The sequence below is a fragment of the Phragmites australis genome, chromosome 24 (genome assembly GCF_958298935.1).
Source record: "Phragmites australis chromosome 24, lpPhrAust1.1, whole genome shotgun sequence".
Classification (NCBI taxonomy): Eukaryota; Viridiplantae; Streptophyta; class Magnoliopsida; order Poales; family Poaceae; genus Phragmites; species Phragmites australis.
The window spans coordinates 16,713,411-16,729,623 of NC_084944.1; the positions used below are offsets into that span (position 1 = coordinate 16,713,411).

A 16,213-nucleotide genomic window follows, 5' to 3' on the forward strand; every position below is an offset into this window, starting at 1 on the left:
ATCAAGCGCTGGGAGAATAGGGTTGTTCCTATGGTTGCTTCCACGGCTCAAATGCTTGGCGTCGATTTTGGTCATATGAAATATGTGTTCTTCGCTATTGTAAAGGGCGCCACCGTGAACCTATTGAATTATGATATCTTACTTAACAAGGGATGGCGATTAGGTAGCAATGCAGTTTGGTTCCGGGATATGACTAATTTAATCAGGATGATAGCGAGATGATGATTGAAGATGATGCTTGGGTTGATATTGTGATAAAAAGCGGGCATATGAGATGATGTTAATCATTTCATCCTTCTAGAATACGGCATCGTTCAATGTTATCAATCATCTAATCCTTCTTAAAGATGGCATCATTAATTATGTCAATCATCTCATCCTTCTTGAAGACTACACGTGAGATACAATTCGGGGTTGTGTATAGTAAGGTTGGTTTATGTTCTGAAAAATGTGTGATGTGCTGAGATGGTGTATATAGGACAATGCGTTCTTATGTGTTATATATTTGTGTTCTTATATATATATATATATATATATATATATATATATATATATATATATATATATATATATATATATATATATATATATATATATATATATATATATATATATATATATATATATATATATATGTGTGTGTGTGTGTGTGTGTGTGTGTGTGTGTGTGTGTGATGGTCTTATTTGTGATATGTAAATACCTATAATATTCTTATGTATATCATAAAGTGTGATGTGTGCCATATCACAAGGGCAGCCAGGAAGAAAAAAACCCTTAATACGTATAGACGGTTCTTCAAAAAATATGTCTATGTGTAGCTATATTACAGATACATGTCTTGTTTAGACTCGTCTATATGTAGCTTTGTTATAGATGGAGTTGTAACCATCTGTATTAAGCTCGATATCACAAATTCTTTTGCATAGATAAAACTCATAATCATATATGATAGGGTTTAGAATCTATATCTGATAACTCGTACTGATTTAGTGAAAGGACGTGCAGAATGTGCCCTCAAAATTAATAAATACACATACAGATATTATCTTTTGTTTTTAATTAGTTGGATATGCAGAAGACTTTCTTGCCCAGAAGGCTTTTTGAAGGTGGCAATATATAGACACATATGCTTAGATACAACAGCTCCTAATTGCTGGTTGATCTTTAGTAGACGTGGTGTAAGCGTATGGCTGCGTACAATGATATAAGTGTATAATCGCGTCTACTAGTTTCAGCGGTCTCGTCCGTGCAATAACCATCGCCCACCCTCCCACCTATCAGCGGCTGCCACGTTTGAAGCTCCTTCTCGCTGCTTTCTGACATGGTGTACCGACCCCGACCGTTGTGTTCCTTTCCGATCGCACGTCCACGGTGCCTGGCAGACAGGAAAGTCGTTAGTGCACCACGGAATTGGAGCTGTTTGCTCTTTCCAGTTTCAGGCCCATCAACCGTCGTGCAAGATCACGCCAGATACGTACGTCTGTCAACTTGAGGTTCGACCATGGAAGTCCCTCAAAAACAGTTCAAGTCGAGCCCACGACAAGTCGAGCCCAAGCAGTTCGCGAGCCTCTAGCTTCCATGTGGTCATTGGTACCCGTACATGACAAGCTTATGAGCGTAATCAAGCGAGTACAATATCCTCCACAGCAGAAAATAGATCAAGAAGTGGCTCTGACCAAATATATTCGACTCGAGTACTCGACAAGAACGAACAAAATTGCTCTTCAATTCGAGGAGTACGATGAAATTCGAAGCTTTCTTAGCAAAATTCCATCAGATGCTTGAATTTTGACCGCTAAAATGGCAGCTCTAGCTCTCCCAAGCTTCAAGGCGGCGTTCGTTACTTTCGCGGCAGCTGCTCCTCTCGTTTTCCTCCCAATAAAACGCCTATAAATTGACTTGCCGCGCTTGTCCATATTCTACCCAACTCCAACCAAAACTCAACAGTCACGCGCATGCAAACAACTCGAGCTCTAGTCAGTCCAATCCGACGCGACCCGAGCGGAGACGGAGACTCCATGGAAGCCGCGGCGGTCATGGAGCGCGAGCGCCTCACGGCCGAGGTGGACTTTGCCGAGGCCGCGGCGGAGCCCAGCAGCTTCGTGGTCAAGATCCGGCGCCGGCTGCCGGACTTCGCGCGGAGCGTCAACCTCAAGTACGTCCGCCTCGGCCTGCGGTCCGGCGGCCTCCCCGCGCCCTCGTCCTGGGTTCTGCTCGCGCTAGCGCCGCCGCTCCTCGCCGCGGCGGCCTGGTCGTTCGCGCGGCTCGAGCTCAACGTCGGCGTAGACAGGATGTACTCGCTCGACCTGCTCACCTGTGTCGCGTGGCTCGGCGCAGCGGTGCTGCTGCTCACCGTGTACTATCTCAAGCGGCCCCGGCCGGTGTACCTCGTGGACTTCGCGTGCTACAAGCCCAGCAACGAGCACGCCATCTCCAAGGACGGCTTTCTGTGTTGATGTTCATACTTGTAATCGTGACAGTATCATTGTACTCATGTAGGTGCATTAGATGTTTGTTACAATCATGTAATAGCATGTTTAGTTAGCGCGTAGAATTGTGGGCAGCGTAGAGATATGCATGCGCTGCGTCATGACCGCGTCCTAAGGCCTATCTCCGCCATGGCGCGCTCACCGTGCATGTCGCGCGGGTGACCGAGTAAAACGGCACACCGTGCAGCAGCGAGTCGTGGCGGGGAATGCGGATCAAGGCCAGTTAAGTATTGAATCAGTGCATCAATAGAAGCTGTGTATTGCAGTGGAAAAAGTGTGTCTTCTCGCGTGTTCAGTTACAAGCTCTCGCGTTCCAGCTCCTGGTGACCGCGCTCCGGGCAACGCCGGTGGCGGTGGAATCCTAGGTCCGGCGAGCCGCCGGTTCTAACACTCTGGTATCAGAGCCTGGTGGATGTTCTATAGTGGGTCAGTGAGCCCACCACGAGAGCCAGCGAGGAAGAAGCACATCATCCCGCGACGACAATCGCCATCCGCCATGAGTGACTCGCCGGCGAGCTCGAGTTCGGCGGGCGTGAAGGAGAACTCGTTGATGTGGCCCATGTTGACGCGATCGAACTACACCCAGTGGGCCATGTTGATGCAGTGCAACTACGAAGCCATGGAGATTTGGTACGTGATCGAGCCAGGCACCAATCCTAAGCGCGCCCATGATCGCCAGGCTCTGAGCGCACTCATGCGCTCGGTCCCGGAAGACATGTGGCAGACGCTGGGGGGGCGCCAGACGATGAAGGAGGCATGGGAGGTGGTGAAGACCATGCGTCTCGGTGCGGATCGAGTGAAGGACGTCAACGCCCAGAAGCTGATGCAGGAGTTTGAGAACATCAAATTCAAAGAGGGCGAGTCGATCGACGACTTCGGCATGCGCGTCAACAACCTCGTCGGCAACCTCCGCGCGCTGGGCGAGACGATGGAGGACACCCGCGTCGTCAAGAAATTCTTACGGGTGGTACCTTCTCGTTTTGCCAGTGTTGTTATCTCGATCGAAATGTTCTGTGATATGAAGGCGCTCACCGTGGAGGAGTTGGTCGGCCGGCTGCGTGCGGCGGAGGAGCGGCTCAATGTCGGAGTCGAACAGGTGACTGACAAAGCCGGTCGATTGCTGTTGGCAGAGGAGGCTTGGCTGGAGAGAAACAAACACCGGCTTCGCGGTGCGCCAAACAAGGAAGGCGCCGGAGGCAGCGGTGGTGGCCAGACCAAGAACAAGGCGCCGACGGCATGCTCTCAGGGCGGCAACAATGGCGGCGTCAAGCTCACCTCCATGGGCACGCCGCGGCGCAAAGGTCGTTGCCGCAACTGTGGCATCTACGGCCACTGGGCCGAGGACTGCAAGCGGCCAAAAAAGGAGAAAAAGAAGGAGGCACAGCAACCAGAGGCGAACGTGGCGGTTGCTGGCCATGAACAAGGCGCTCTGATGCTGGCCACATGCGACGTCGTGCACGCGCCGCACCAGATCGTCCACATGACGGAGAACGTGATCCCGGTGGAGGTCCCTGACGACGAGTGGGTGCTCGACACCGGCGCAAGCAACCACATGACGGGCACACGGTCGGCGCTGTCACAGCTCGACGCAAGTGTCCGCGGCTCAGTGCGTTTTGGTGACGGGTCTCGCGTCGAGATCCAAGGTGTGGGCTCCGTGGTGATCCAGGACCGTCAACACGGTCATAAGGTATTGACTGACGTCTACTACATTCCTCAGTTGAAAAGTAATATAATCAGCCTGGGTCAGTTAGAAGAGAAGGGGTTCAAGTATTTGGGAGAGAATGGGAGGCTGCGAGTGTTCGATCAGGCACAGACTCTGTTAATCTCTGCACCTAGAAGTGGCAATAGACTGTACCTTGCTAAGTTGAGTCTAGTTCCCCCAGTGTGTTTGCTAGCACAAACTGATGATGCATCTTGGCTGTGGCATGCTAGATATGGGCACCTAAATTTCAGAGCCTTGAGTGATCTTAGTGCAAAGCAAATGGTAGAAGGGTTGCCAACTGTTACAAGGGTAGAGAAAATCTGTAATGGTTGTGTTCTTGGCAAACAACATAGAGCTCCTTTTCCCAAAGTGTCAAGCTTCAGAGCAGGAAAATGCCTAGAACTTGTTCATGCTGATTTGTGTGGTCATATCACTCCAAAAACAGTGGGGGGTGCTTCCTATTTCCTGTTGGTAGTGGATGATCATAGCAGATACATGTGGGTAGAAATGCTCAAGTCAAAAGATCAGGCTCTTGACTGTTTCAAGAAGATAAAAATGAGAGCTGAAAATGAGACTGATGCCAAGTTAAAGGCTCTGAGGACAGATAGGGGTGGTGAGTTCACTTCCAATATGTTCTCAGTTTTCTGTAGTGAAGGTGGAATCAAACATTACACCACCACTCCTTATTCTCCTCAGCAGAATGGGGTGGTAGAGAGAAGAAACCAAACTGTCATAGAAATGGCTAGGTGTATGTTGAAAACCATGCAGGTTCCATATGAGCTGTGGGGTGAGGCAGTGTGTACTGCAGTTTATATATTGAACAGGTCGCCTACAAAAAGCCTGAACAATATAACACCCTTTGAGGCATGGCATGGCAAGAAACCCAGGGTGAATCATCTCAGGACCTTTGGCTGTCTGGCTCATGTGAAAATTGTTGGTCCAGGTGTAAACAAGCTCTCTGACAGATCAAGAAAAATGGCCTTCATAGGATATGAATCTGGTACAAAGGGTTACAGATTTTTTGATCCTGCTACCAAGAAACTGGTTGTCAGCAGAGATGTGATTTTTGATGAAAAGCATCCTTTTGATTGGGCCAATGTAGTAAACAGTGAGCACCAGTTGACAGACACCTTTGTTGTCAATTATGAGTCGACTGATGAAGATCTAACAACAGCTGGAAATGTAGTAGAGCAAGCTGCAGAGAATCAAGGGGGTGGGGCTGTTGAGCCAGATGGTGATATGCAACCTGGGTTTGCAACACCAAGTCCCCAGAATGCTCCAGGATCAGATCAAGGGCCAGCTGCACAATGGGCAACACCACCTAGTGCACACTCTGAAGAAACATTTGGAGGACCTCTAAGATTCAGAACACTTGATGACTTGTTTGGGTCCACTGATGAGATTCAAGATTATGAATACAGTGGTGTATGTTTCCTTGCAGCAGATGAGCCATCTGGAGTGGAACAAGCACTAGAGGAGAAATGCTGGTTAGAAGCAATGAATAGTGAGCTGAAATCAATCAAAGAAAATAACACTTGGTATTATACTGATTTACCAAAGGGTCACAAGGCAATTGGCTTGAAGTGGGTTTTTAAGGAGAAAAGAGATCCAGAGGGGAATATAATAAAATATAAAGCAAGGCTTGTAGCAAAGGGATATGCTCAAAAGTATGGAGTGGATTATGAGGAGGTATTTGCTCCTGTAGCTAGGCTGGAAACGGTGAAGCTGATACTAGCACTAGCAGCTCAAGGGAAGTGACAAGTGCATCATATGGATGTCAAATCTGCTTTCTTGAATGGTGAATTACAGGAGGAAGTATATGTTCATCAGCCTCCAGGTTTTCAAAATCCAAAATTCCCAGGGAAGGTGCTGAAGCTGAAAAAGGCTCTGTATGGCCTGAAACAGGCACCCAGAGCATGGAATGCAAAATTAGATCATGAACTTGTCAAGCTGGGGTTCTGCAGAAGTGAAGAAGAACATGCAGTCTACAAAAGAGGCAGTGGCAGCTCACTGCTACTGCTTGGAGTGTATGTAGATGATCTTGTCATCTGTGGGCCTGACAGTGAAAAAATCTCAGAGTTCAAGCAGCAGATGAGCAGAACTTTCAGTATGAGTGACTTGGGATTGTTGAGCTACTACTTGGGAATGGAAGTCAAACAGAAACCTGGTGAAATCACTATTTGCCAGAGAGCATATGCTGAGAAAATTGTAGAGCAATGTGGCATGACTGGTTGTAATCCAGTAGACACCCCCATGGATCAGAATAGCAAACTCCTACCTGGCAGACCTGATATGGCAAGAGACATAACCAGGTACAGAAGCATAGTTGGTAGTCTGAGGTATTTGGTGAATACTAGACCTGACATAGCCTATTCTGTGGGCATGGTTAGTAGATTCATGGAGTCCCCTACCAATGAACATTGGGCTGCTATAAAGAGGATTGTCAGATACATAGCAGGAACTTCTGAATATGGATGCAAGTACCTGAACAAACCTACTGAAAACCTGAAACTGTTGGGTTACTCTGACAGTGATCATGCAGGTGACCTGGAGAAGAGAAAGAGCACATCTGGAGTTGTGTTCTTCCTGAATGGCAATGTGGTGACATGGACTTCACAGAAACAACGAGTTGTGTCACTGTCCAGCTGTGAGGCTGAGTATATTGCAGCAGCATCAGCAGCTTGCCAAGGGGTGTGGTTGAGTAGGCTCATTGCAGATCTGATTAGTCAGAAACTGCAGAAATTCAGGCTTCTAATGGACAGCAAGTCGGCACTCGAGCTGTGCAAAAATCCAGTGTATCATGAAAGAACCAAACACATAGACACTCGATACCATTACATAAGAGAGTGTGTTGTGAATGGCATTGCTGAGGTAGAGCATGTAAGCACTGACAGGCAGCTAGCAGACATCCTGACAAAGCCCTTGGGAAGGATCAAATTCGTGGAGATGCGACAGCAGCTGGGTGTCAGCAAGCTAAGTCACGATTAAGGGGGTGAATTGTTGATGTTCATACTTGTAATCGTGACAGTATCATTGTACTCATGTAGGTGCATTAGATGTTTGTTACAATCATGTAATAGCATGTTTAGTTAGCGCGTAGAATTGTGGGCAGCGTAGAGATATGCATGCGCTGCGTCATGACCGCGTCCTAAGGCCTATCTCCGCCATGGCGCGCTCACCGTGCATGTCGCGCGGGTGACCGAGTAAAACGGCACACCGTGCAGCAGCGAGTCGTGGCGGGGAATGCGGATCAAGGCCAGTTAAGTATTGAATCAGTGCATCAATAGAAGCTGTGTATTGCAGTGGAAAAAGTGTGTCTTCTCGCGTGTTCAGTTACAAGCTCTCGCGTTCCAGCTCCTGGTGACCGCGCTCCGGGCAACGCCGGTGGCGGTGGAATCCTAGGTCCGGCGAGCCGCCGGTTCTAACATTCTGGACATGAACGAGAGCACAGGCTTCTTCGACGCCGAGGCGCTCGAGTTCCAGACCAAGATCACGAAGAGCTCCGGGCTCGGCGACCGGACGTACCTTCCGCCGGGCATCCAGGCTCAGCCGCCGCGGCTGTCCATGGGGGAGGCGCGCGCAGAAGCCGAGGCCGTCATGTTCGGCTGCCTAGATGCGCTGTTCGCCGCCACGGGGATCGACCCGCGCCGCGACGTGCGCGTGCTCATCGTGAACTGCAGCCTCTTCAACCCGACGCCGTCGCTGGCGTCCATGGTCGTGCACCGCTACAAGATGCGCGAGGACGTTAAGTCGTTCAACCTCGGCGGCATGGGCTGCAGCGCGGGGCTCATCGCCGTCGACCTCGCCAGGGACATGCTGCAGGCGAACCCCGGGTGCTACGCCGTCGTGGTCAGCACCGAGAACATCACGCTCAACTGGTACTTCGGCAACGACCGCTCCATGCTGTTGCCTAACTGCATCTTCCGCATGGGCGGCGCCGCGGCAATGCTGTCCAACCGCCGCGCCGATGCCGGGCGCGCCAAGTACCAGCTCCTGCACACGGTGCGTACCCACAAGGGCGCGGCCGACGAGTGCTTCGGTTGCGTGTACCAGCGCGAGGATAACCGCGGCAAGGTCGGCGTGTCTCTGGCGCGCGAGCTCATGGCCGTCGCCGGCGACGCGCTGAAGACGAACATCACCACCATGGGCCCGCTCGTGCTCCCGCTATCGGAGCAGCTCAAGTTCCTGAAGTCTCTGGTGGTCCGGCGCGTGCTCCGCGCCCGAGGCACCAGGCCGTACATCCCAGACTTCCGGCGCGCGTTCGAGCACTTCTGCGTGCACGCCGGCGGACGCGCCGTGCTGGGGGAAGTGCAGCGCAGTCTGGGCCTCGGCGACGCCGACATGGAGCCTAGCAAGTGCACCCTGCACCGGTTCGGAAACACCAGCAGCAGCTCGCTCTGGTACGAGCTCGCCTACGCAGAGGCCAAGGGCCGCATCCGGCGCGGCCACCGCGTGTGGCAGATCGGCTTCGGCTCCGGGTTCAAGTGTAACAGCGCAGTCTGGCGCGCGCTCCACGACGTGCCGCCAGTGCGCGCCGACGGCAACGGCGACCGCGGCGGATGCAACCCGTGGGTGGACAGCGTGGAGACCTACCCGCCGAAAGCGTACATCTGATCACCTTCTCCGTTAGTGAATGAATTAAGTCATTTCTGTGGATGCATCCACAACAACTATATGATAAAAGAACACAGCATTATAATTTTATGGGGGTGTTTGGTTGAATTTTAGTGGGATGACCCTATCCCTCATATATAAACTAAGCATGCTGGTGAATGATGAGGTGGTAATGGAATAGGTTCGGAGTTATGATCGGATGATTCATCGCCATTTCACTCCTCAAACCAAACAACCCATTAGTTTCTTATCAGCTATGAGCAACCTATCTGTAGTGCAGGAACAGGGTGGTGTTAATGTGCTGTGGTTGGTCAATGATTAGGATGATGATGGCAAGACTGTGATGAACAACAGATATACCGTTGGAAGTTGTAACAGATGTTAGGTAATGAGAATGTGTGTAAACATGTTTTTCCTCAATTGTATCTCATAATGGCTTCTAAGGTGAAAACTGTGCTTGAAAGAGACTGTTTGCATTGTCGGCCCGATCTTCGCAGGGTAGGAATTAGTTTGTTCATTCATATGATTATGTGGTAGGTGAGTAGGCTTGACTAACCAAGTCTGCTTCCAACCATCGGAGCTTCAAGAAAGAGTGCTTTCATTGTCAGTATCAAGGGCATGACCGAAACCGGTGATTAATGCTTCATCCAGGTGGAGTATGCTGGTGGAGAAATGAGTCTCTGCAGCTGTATCCAAAAGCATGCTTATCGTTGGCTTGCAGCTGTAGGGACATCCTGTTCTTTCTATTAAATCGTTACTCACTATGTTCGTAAATATATTACAATTTGGTATCGAAAGTCTTTTTTATGCAACTTTGACTGCTACTTTCTACGTGAAAATAGTAATCAAAAGTTAAAAATTACTATATTATGAAAATATTTTTCACGAGAAATCTCCCGCCTCCTGCTGAAAGTGGACATTGCTAAGGCCTTCAACTCAGTCTCTTGGCTATTCCTTATCGAGTTTACGTAGTTCCTCGGCTTCCCCCAAATTTTGGACGAATTGGATTTCTTTTATCCCTATCTTCAGCGAGTACTAGAGTGCTTATGAACAGGTCGCAATGCAATATAATTTGCTACAGTCGGGGTCTTCGTTAAGGTGATCCTTTCTCACAATATTTTTTTTAAAGGAAAATAGTAAAGGAAACCCCCACTATAGTAAATATATTATAAAATAAAAGGAAGAAAGAGGAACAAGTTATGTAAAAGGAGGCCAAGACTTAGAGGAAGAGGAAGAAGAGCTATACAAGCGAGGAGAGCCAAGAGGAAACCAGCGTCCTCTAAGGTTTAGAAACCCTATGCAGCTGTAAGGAAACTGTAGAAACAAAGCAATTTTTTCAGTTAAGGAAGGTTGGATTAATGCCTCTAAAAATAAAATTATTTCTCTGCTTGCAGATACTCCAAGCGACTATTATGAAGATGTCAATAAAGAAGGGCTTATGTAAGTTCAATGCAGCCTTATGTATCATTGTGAAGAGGAGATTTTGATCCTAATATATCTGAATGAAGTAATAGCAGCTGATAGCATAAGGGCAAGAGAAGAAGAGATGAAAAGATATTTCTTCAGTGCTATTAGAACATAGAATACAGTTATAATTATTTCTTTCAATCTTCAATCTCTTCCCTTCCTTTTATGGATGTTTCTTGTATTAAGTATGTCCATTAGGAGCAGCCATGCAAAAACTTTAAGCTTCTTGCTACATTTGGATTTCTAGATCCATCGTAGAGGAGGAGGTGGCTAAATATTTCTGAAAGGGAGGTTGTAGAACTTCTTTGCTGTGTAGGTACTAGAGCCCCATATGTAATGCCATTCATCAGCCATACCAGAACAACTTTGAATGTCATTTAATTTTACATGTAACACTGTGAGGTCTTGGAATGCATATTTCTTCTTGAAAGTAGCCACTATGATATTTTTGTTTTTGGAAAAGGAGAAAAGCCTAGGCAACTGATCTTTAAGTAAGGAACCTTCCCAAAGATCATTCCAAGGCAAAATAGTGTGACCCTTACTAATCTGACAAAGTGATATGCCTCGAAAATGGTCCACAAACTTGAGAATGTCTCTTCACCAAAAAGAGCATGTGTTGTTGAAGACATGGGGGCACTAGATGGTTGGTACCATAATAAGAGTTCCAGATTAAGTGCACCTAGGGAAGGTCATGTTTGTTCTAAATTTGTGGAGCTTCTTCAACAGAAGGGCTTCATTCTAAAATTGAAGATTGATCACCCCCAAGCCCCCATTCCTTTTTGGACTGCAAACTTTCTCCCATGCCACCATGGGCTTCTTGGAGGCATTTAAATCCGAGCCACGCCATAAGCATTACGTTCTAGCTCTAGCAATACTCTAAATAACCCCAGAAGTTAGCTTTACAGTGCACATAGCATAAGTGGGCAAGGCAGACAACACCGAGTTAACTATTTCCAACCTTCCTGCCATTGTAAGAAAGTTTGAGACAACAAATAACCTTCTTTTCACATTGTTCATAAGAGGTGTATGATCCTCAATTTTAGGTCGAGTGGTGACTAAAGGCAGACGTAGATAAGTGAAAAGAAACTTCCCAATAGAATAGCCAAAGAGTAGCCTTTTCATCATCCATGTTGATAGGAATTAAGCAAAATTTGTCAAAATTAACTTTTAAGGCCAATAGAAACAGAGAAAGAATTCAGAATTGCTTTCAAACCAAAAAGTTCCTTTGAGAGCCATTCAAGAACAATAAGGTCTCATCAGCATATTGGATGATTGAAAAGTCTTGGTCCTCTGATGTTTGAAATGGCATAGATAAGATGCCATTCATATGAGCCTTATTGATAATGCATTGTAAAGATCAGTTGCAAGCACAAAAAGAAGGGGAGAGAGGGGGTCTCCTTGTCTAACTCCTCTTCTGCATCTAAAATTTTTTCTTAGGATGCCATTCAGCAGGATAGCTGAAGAAGCGGTACCTAAGGTGGCGTCCATCCATCCAATCCACCTCTGACTGAAACCAAGCTGGGTGAGCATGAGGAGAATAGCATTGTGTTCTACTGTGTCAAAAGCATTTTAAAAGTCTAACTTCAAGATCACCAATTCTTTCTTCAAATGATGGCACTAATACAAATATTCATAAGCCCATGCAAGATAATCTTGGATTGTTCTTGATTTGATAAAACCATATTGGTTCCTATGAATAATAGGATTGATCATCCTCTACAATCTATTGGCCAGAGGCTTTGTGATTAGTTTGAGACTGATGTTTAGGAGAGAAATTGGTTTGTAGTCCTTAACAGCCACTGGGTTATTGTTTTTAGGAATCAGGGTGATGAAGGAGTTGTTGATCGCTTGGAGGTCTAAAGAACCGTGATAAAAATCTTCACAAAGAGAGTAAAAATCAGTTTTGATGATAGACTAGCATTTATTGAAGAACAGACCATTAAAGCCATTTGGGTTGGTGATTTATTCAAAGGCATGTCTTTGACAACCATATCAATTTCTTGTCTGAAGAAAGGATCAAAATGGCTCACCAGATGGTCAAAAGTTTGGACAAATCTATCAAGTTCAAACCACATTCTAGGACTTCCAGAGAAGCCCATTATGGTCTTGAAGGTACCATAAAGCAGTGCAGCCTTCTCATCATGGTTGCTGATCAGTCCTCCTTCCTAAGATTCAAGAAACGAGATGGTATTTTTCCTTAATCTTTCAGTAGCTACAGCATGAAAGAACTTGGTGCTTTCATCTCCAAACTTTACCCATCTAATGGTACACCTTTTTTTCCAGTATTCTTTCTTGTAGTGAAGCAAGTTTAATATTTGTTTCTTAAGAATGACTCTGAAGTTCTTCTCTTGAGTGAAAAGAGCTCTAAGTTCTTCGATGTTGTCCAAGAATTGAAGGGCCTCATTACACATGCTGATCAGGGCATTTAGCTGCGAGAGATTTTTACTCCATCTCTTAAGCACTCTTCTAAGAATTTTGAACTTAACTGACACTCTTTTTGCGCTGTCACTTTCTCTAATGGAGGTATGCCAGGCAACACTCACTACATCTATAAAGCCTTGTTGCTCAGCCCAGAAGCTTTCAAACCTGAAGATTTGGGCTATTGAGATGCTTGTACCAATTTGAACAAAGCAATGAATGTGGCCTGAGATAGGCTTGGATAGAGGAAGAAGAAGGGTGTTTGGGAAGTCCACAATCCAGTTTGTGCAAGTGAAGCACCAGTCAAGTTATTTTAGGAGGGGATCTTGTTGCATGTTTCTGTATGTGAATTACTTGTCCTTTAGCAGAATTTCTAGAAAGCCCTGGTTGCCAATTACTTCATTAAAGACTTCAATGTCATTTAGATTTCCTCGTGGCTTGTTTCAATATTCTAAAGATCTATAGAAATTAAAGTCACCAATAATTAGCCAATTCTCTTCTTCATCTATATTAAGGTCATTCAGACAGTTGAGAAACTCATCTCTCTAAGGGCCAGAACAAGGTCCATAGACATTCATCAAAAATCAATTATCTCCATTAAAGATAGAGGTGAAATCCACATTCAAAGCAAAAGTGATAGAAAAAAATGACATTTCCGACAAAACAAGCACCTATCCATGCTAATAGCAGACCACCTGACGCTCCACCTCTCACCTATGTTGTTCCTCATGATCACGGATTGCCATAATGCGACGATCACAAAAGCTGAGGCGATGTAGCTGTTCACGCCTATCAGCCCTCGCTCCATCCCCCCACCAGGCTGCACTTTTATGCGGATGATGTTGTCATGTTCCTATCACTGATCAAGAAGGACCTGTCTATGTTCTAGTCAATCTGACATTGCTTTGAAGGGGCCACGGGTCTAAGGCTATGCACAAATTTGAGCAAATGCTAGATCACACCAATCCGCTACGAGCAACAAGAATTGGACTTGATTGCCTCCATGTTTGCTTGTATTGTATCGGAATTCCCATGCAAATACGTTGGGGTTCTTTAACGTAGTGCACCCAAGAACTGCTCGTTCTCGAATGGTGCAGAGCGTCCTCCATCATTGCGCCTGACCATTCCTGTGCTCCTTTACTGCCTACGAGTATGGGACCGGCTCAACAAGGTTGCGCCTCGATAGATTCCTCAGGGCGTTGGGTCATTTTTCGCCAAGGCACTCGGCTTTTGGCATCATGTAATGCCACTTTCTATTCTTTTCCTCGATGAAACATGCACATGGCACGTTCTAGAAAAAAATCAGTAGTCTAGTCAACCACACATTCTCTCTGAACATGTTTCTTTGTTTTCAATATAAGTACTATAGTTTTTATATCAATGGTGGTGAATAGGTTTCTTTGTTTCCAATGGTGGTGAAGATATTCAGAGCAGCAAATCATGACACATTTTTCAAATCTGAATCCAATTATCTTTTCTCTGAACTTGACCATATCCACACTATTATGTGAAAACCAACACGAAGGAGGAGCTTGATGCCTTGATTCGACTTGAGGCTCATTCCTTAGCTCCAATATTTGGCCATCTTAATTTCATTATCACGTTGGTACTAGCAGAATCAATAATTATACATCCACGTGCTTCCCATCCATACCTACTCTCGCTCCACTCACATTACAAGATCACATTGAACATTGACATGGTTTCTTAAAACACTATCTCAAACCACCATAAGGGTTCAATGCTCTACTCTCTTAAGACAAAACCAGTGAGACGTCTTTTTCCTATGGTCTAGTTTTTTTCTAAACATTCTGTTGAAGATTAATTCCTGACAATGTGTCAGTAAATAGATTGGGTACCTTCGAGTGCAGGGATTAATCACGAGATGGGACAATCGATGTATACAGGTTCGGGCCTCCGATTGAAGTAATATCCTACGTCCTGTGTGGGTATTGCTGCCGTATATTGATGATCTCGAGTACAAGCATTGGGGCTAAATCTATTACAGAGAGTATATCAGATCTGATATAACCTAAAGCTAAGGTCGCCGAGTACCTTCTCTGCTAGGGTCTTGATGCTTGCCTCGAGTTCTCTCTTCCTATGTTTCCCTTATGTGTTGTTCTCGTGTCTCCTCTCTCCCTCTCCCCACCCTTCAGCCTTTTCGCCATATATAAGGGTGGGAGTATCGACTCCTGTCCATCCATGGTCGATTGGGAGTTGTCTTCCTTGACATCCAAGAAGATGGATATGTTTTGAGTACTAACCATATCGAGTTAGGTAACTAATCAAAACCTTCCTAATATGTACTTCCGTGATTCCAGGTGTATCAGGTACCGCTGATTCAGTTTCGTGATATCTAAAACTTCTTAATATGTGTTGTACATATCCTATTCGTATATGATATATTCCTTATGCGCATATACCCCATAGTTAGATATTCGACAGTAGCCCCATAACTCTACTTAGGAGGAGAGGTTTCCATAAGTGCTCACTCGAGTACCGTCAAGTTTAAGCTTGGTTGAGTAAAGTGAATCAATCTCATGGTCGAAGGAATCGAGCATAGGCGGGTCCTTCCTTGAGTATCGAGTGGAAGCTCAGTCGGGTCGAGCGCCCTGCGGCTAACCGCACTCGAGGCTTGAGGGAAAAGATTAAAGAACTCAATTGATCGACACCTAACTCCGAGTAGAGTTAAAAAAACCTTTCAAAATTTGAAACGACTGGTGTAGGTGCATTTAATACGGGAATAAGGGCGTGCAGAGATTCGCACGTCGTCATCATACCGAAGCATGGTAAAAACGGGCGTTTTGTCGAAGAGCCGGTAAATCGTCCTTTTCTGAAGCGGAAACGTCTTTCGTGTCATACCTTGAGGTAGTGCCTATTTATCTGAGTAGAAAACTCTATCGTCCTACTCTTGTGACATCCATTGCAACCGTGCCCTTCGATCTCGTCCACCATTGTTCGTATTCTACTCGGAGAACTTCATCTTTTCCCTTTAATTCTCATGGCAGAGACTTTTGATTGAGCAGCTCTTCCCTTGGGAGTGCTTGACATCATCTCCAACAAGCTGTTTCATCTAGAGGATTCCACCTTCTTTCGATGTGTCTGCACCGCGTGGCAAGAAGTGTATAGAACGGCGGAATTTTCTCCATGGATCTTGAAAGGGCCGTTCATACATGAGGACGGCTTGGTGGAGGTGCATCGTCTAGGGAGAGAAGCAGTTATCGACCTTCGTTTCCGAGGCTTGGTCGACGACAGTTGGGAGATAATCGGGGCTTCAAACAGGCTCCTAATCGTCATCGAACGAGGGCGTCAAGTCAAAGGTAGGGCGATCAACCCGGTAACAGGATGGTTTTTTGACCTTCCTCCACTTTTGTACGATGCATTTTGGGTCAGTCTAGAAGGATGCGCAGTGCGGAGGAACGAAAATTGTTCATCATCATTGTCCCGAGGATGCCTTGCTTTCACCTTCAGATGACAGAGGGAGTGCACGTATACCTTGTTGACAGGCCATTGCGATGGTTC

General features: G+C 46.3%; 1 protein-coding gene across 1 annotated transcript; it reads left to right on the forward strand.

Moving 5' to 3' along the window:
- The first annotated feature begins 1,928 nt into the window (after positions 1–1,928).
- LOC133906916 (3-ketoacyl-CoA synthase 1-like) lies at positions 1,929–8,896 on the forward strand. The gene is made up of 2 exons (XM_062348877.1): positions 1,929–2,452; positions 7,605–8,896. The coding sequence occupies exons 1-2, from the start codon at positions 1,957–1,959 to the stop codon at positions 8,804–8,806; spliced, it is 1,698 nt and encodes a 565-aa protein (XP_062204861.1). The 5' UTR covers positions 1,929–1,956; the 3' UTR covers positions 8,807–8,896.
- The last annotated feature ends 7,317 nt before the right edge of the window (positions 8,897–16,213 follow it).

What these genes read in the sequence shown, in the direction of transcription:
- LOC133906916 (XM_062348877.1), top strand. Translation starts at nt 1,957, where the DNA reads ATGCAAACAACTCGAGCTCTAGTCAGTCCAATCCGACGCGACCCGAGC. An exon ending in CTCCAAGGACGGCTTTCTGT is followed by an intron (nt 2,453 to 7,604) that starts GTTGATGTTCAT and finishes AGGTCCGGCGAG; the next exon opens with CCGCCGGTTCTAACATTCTG.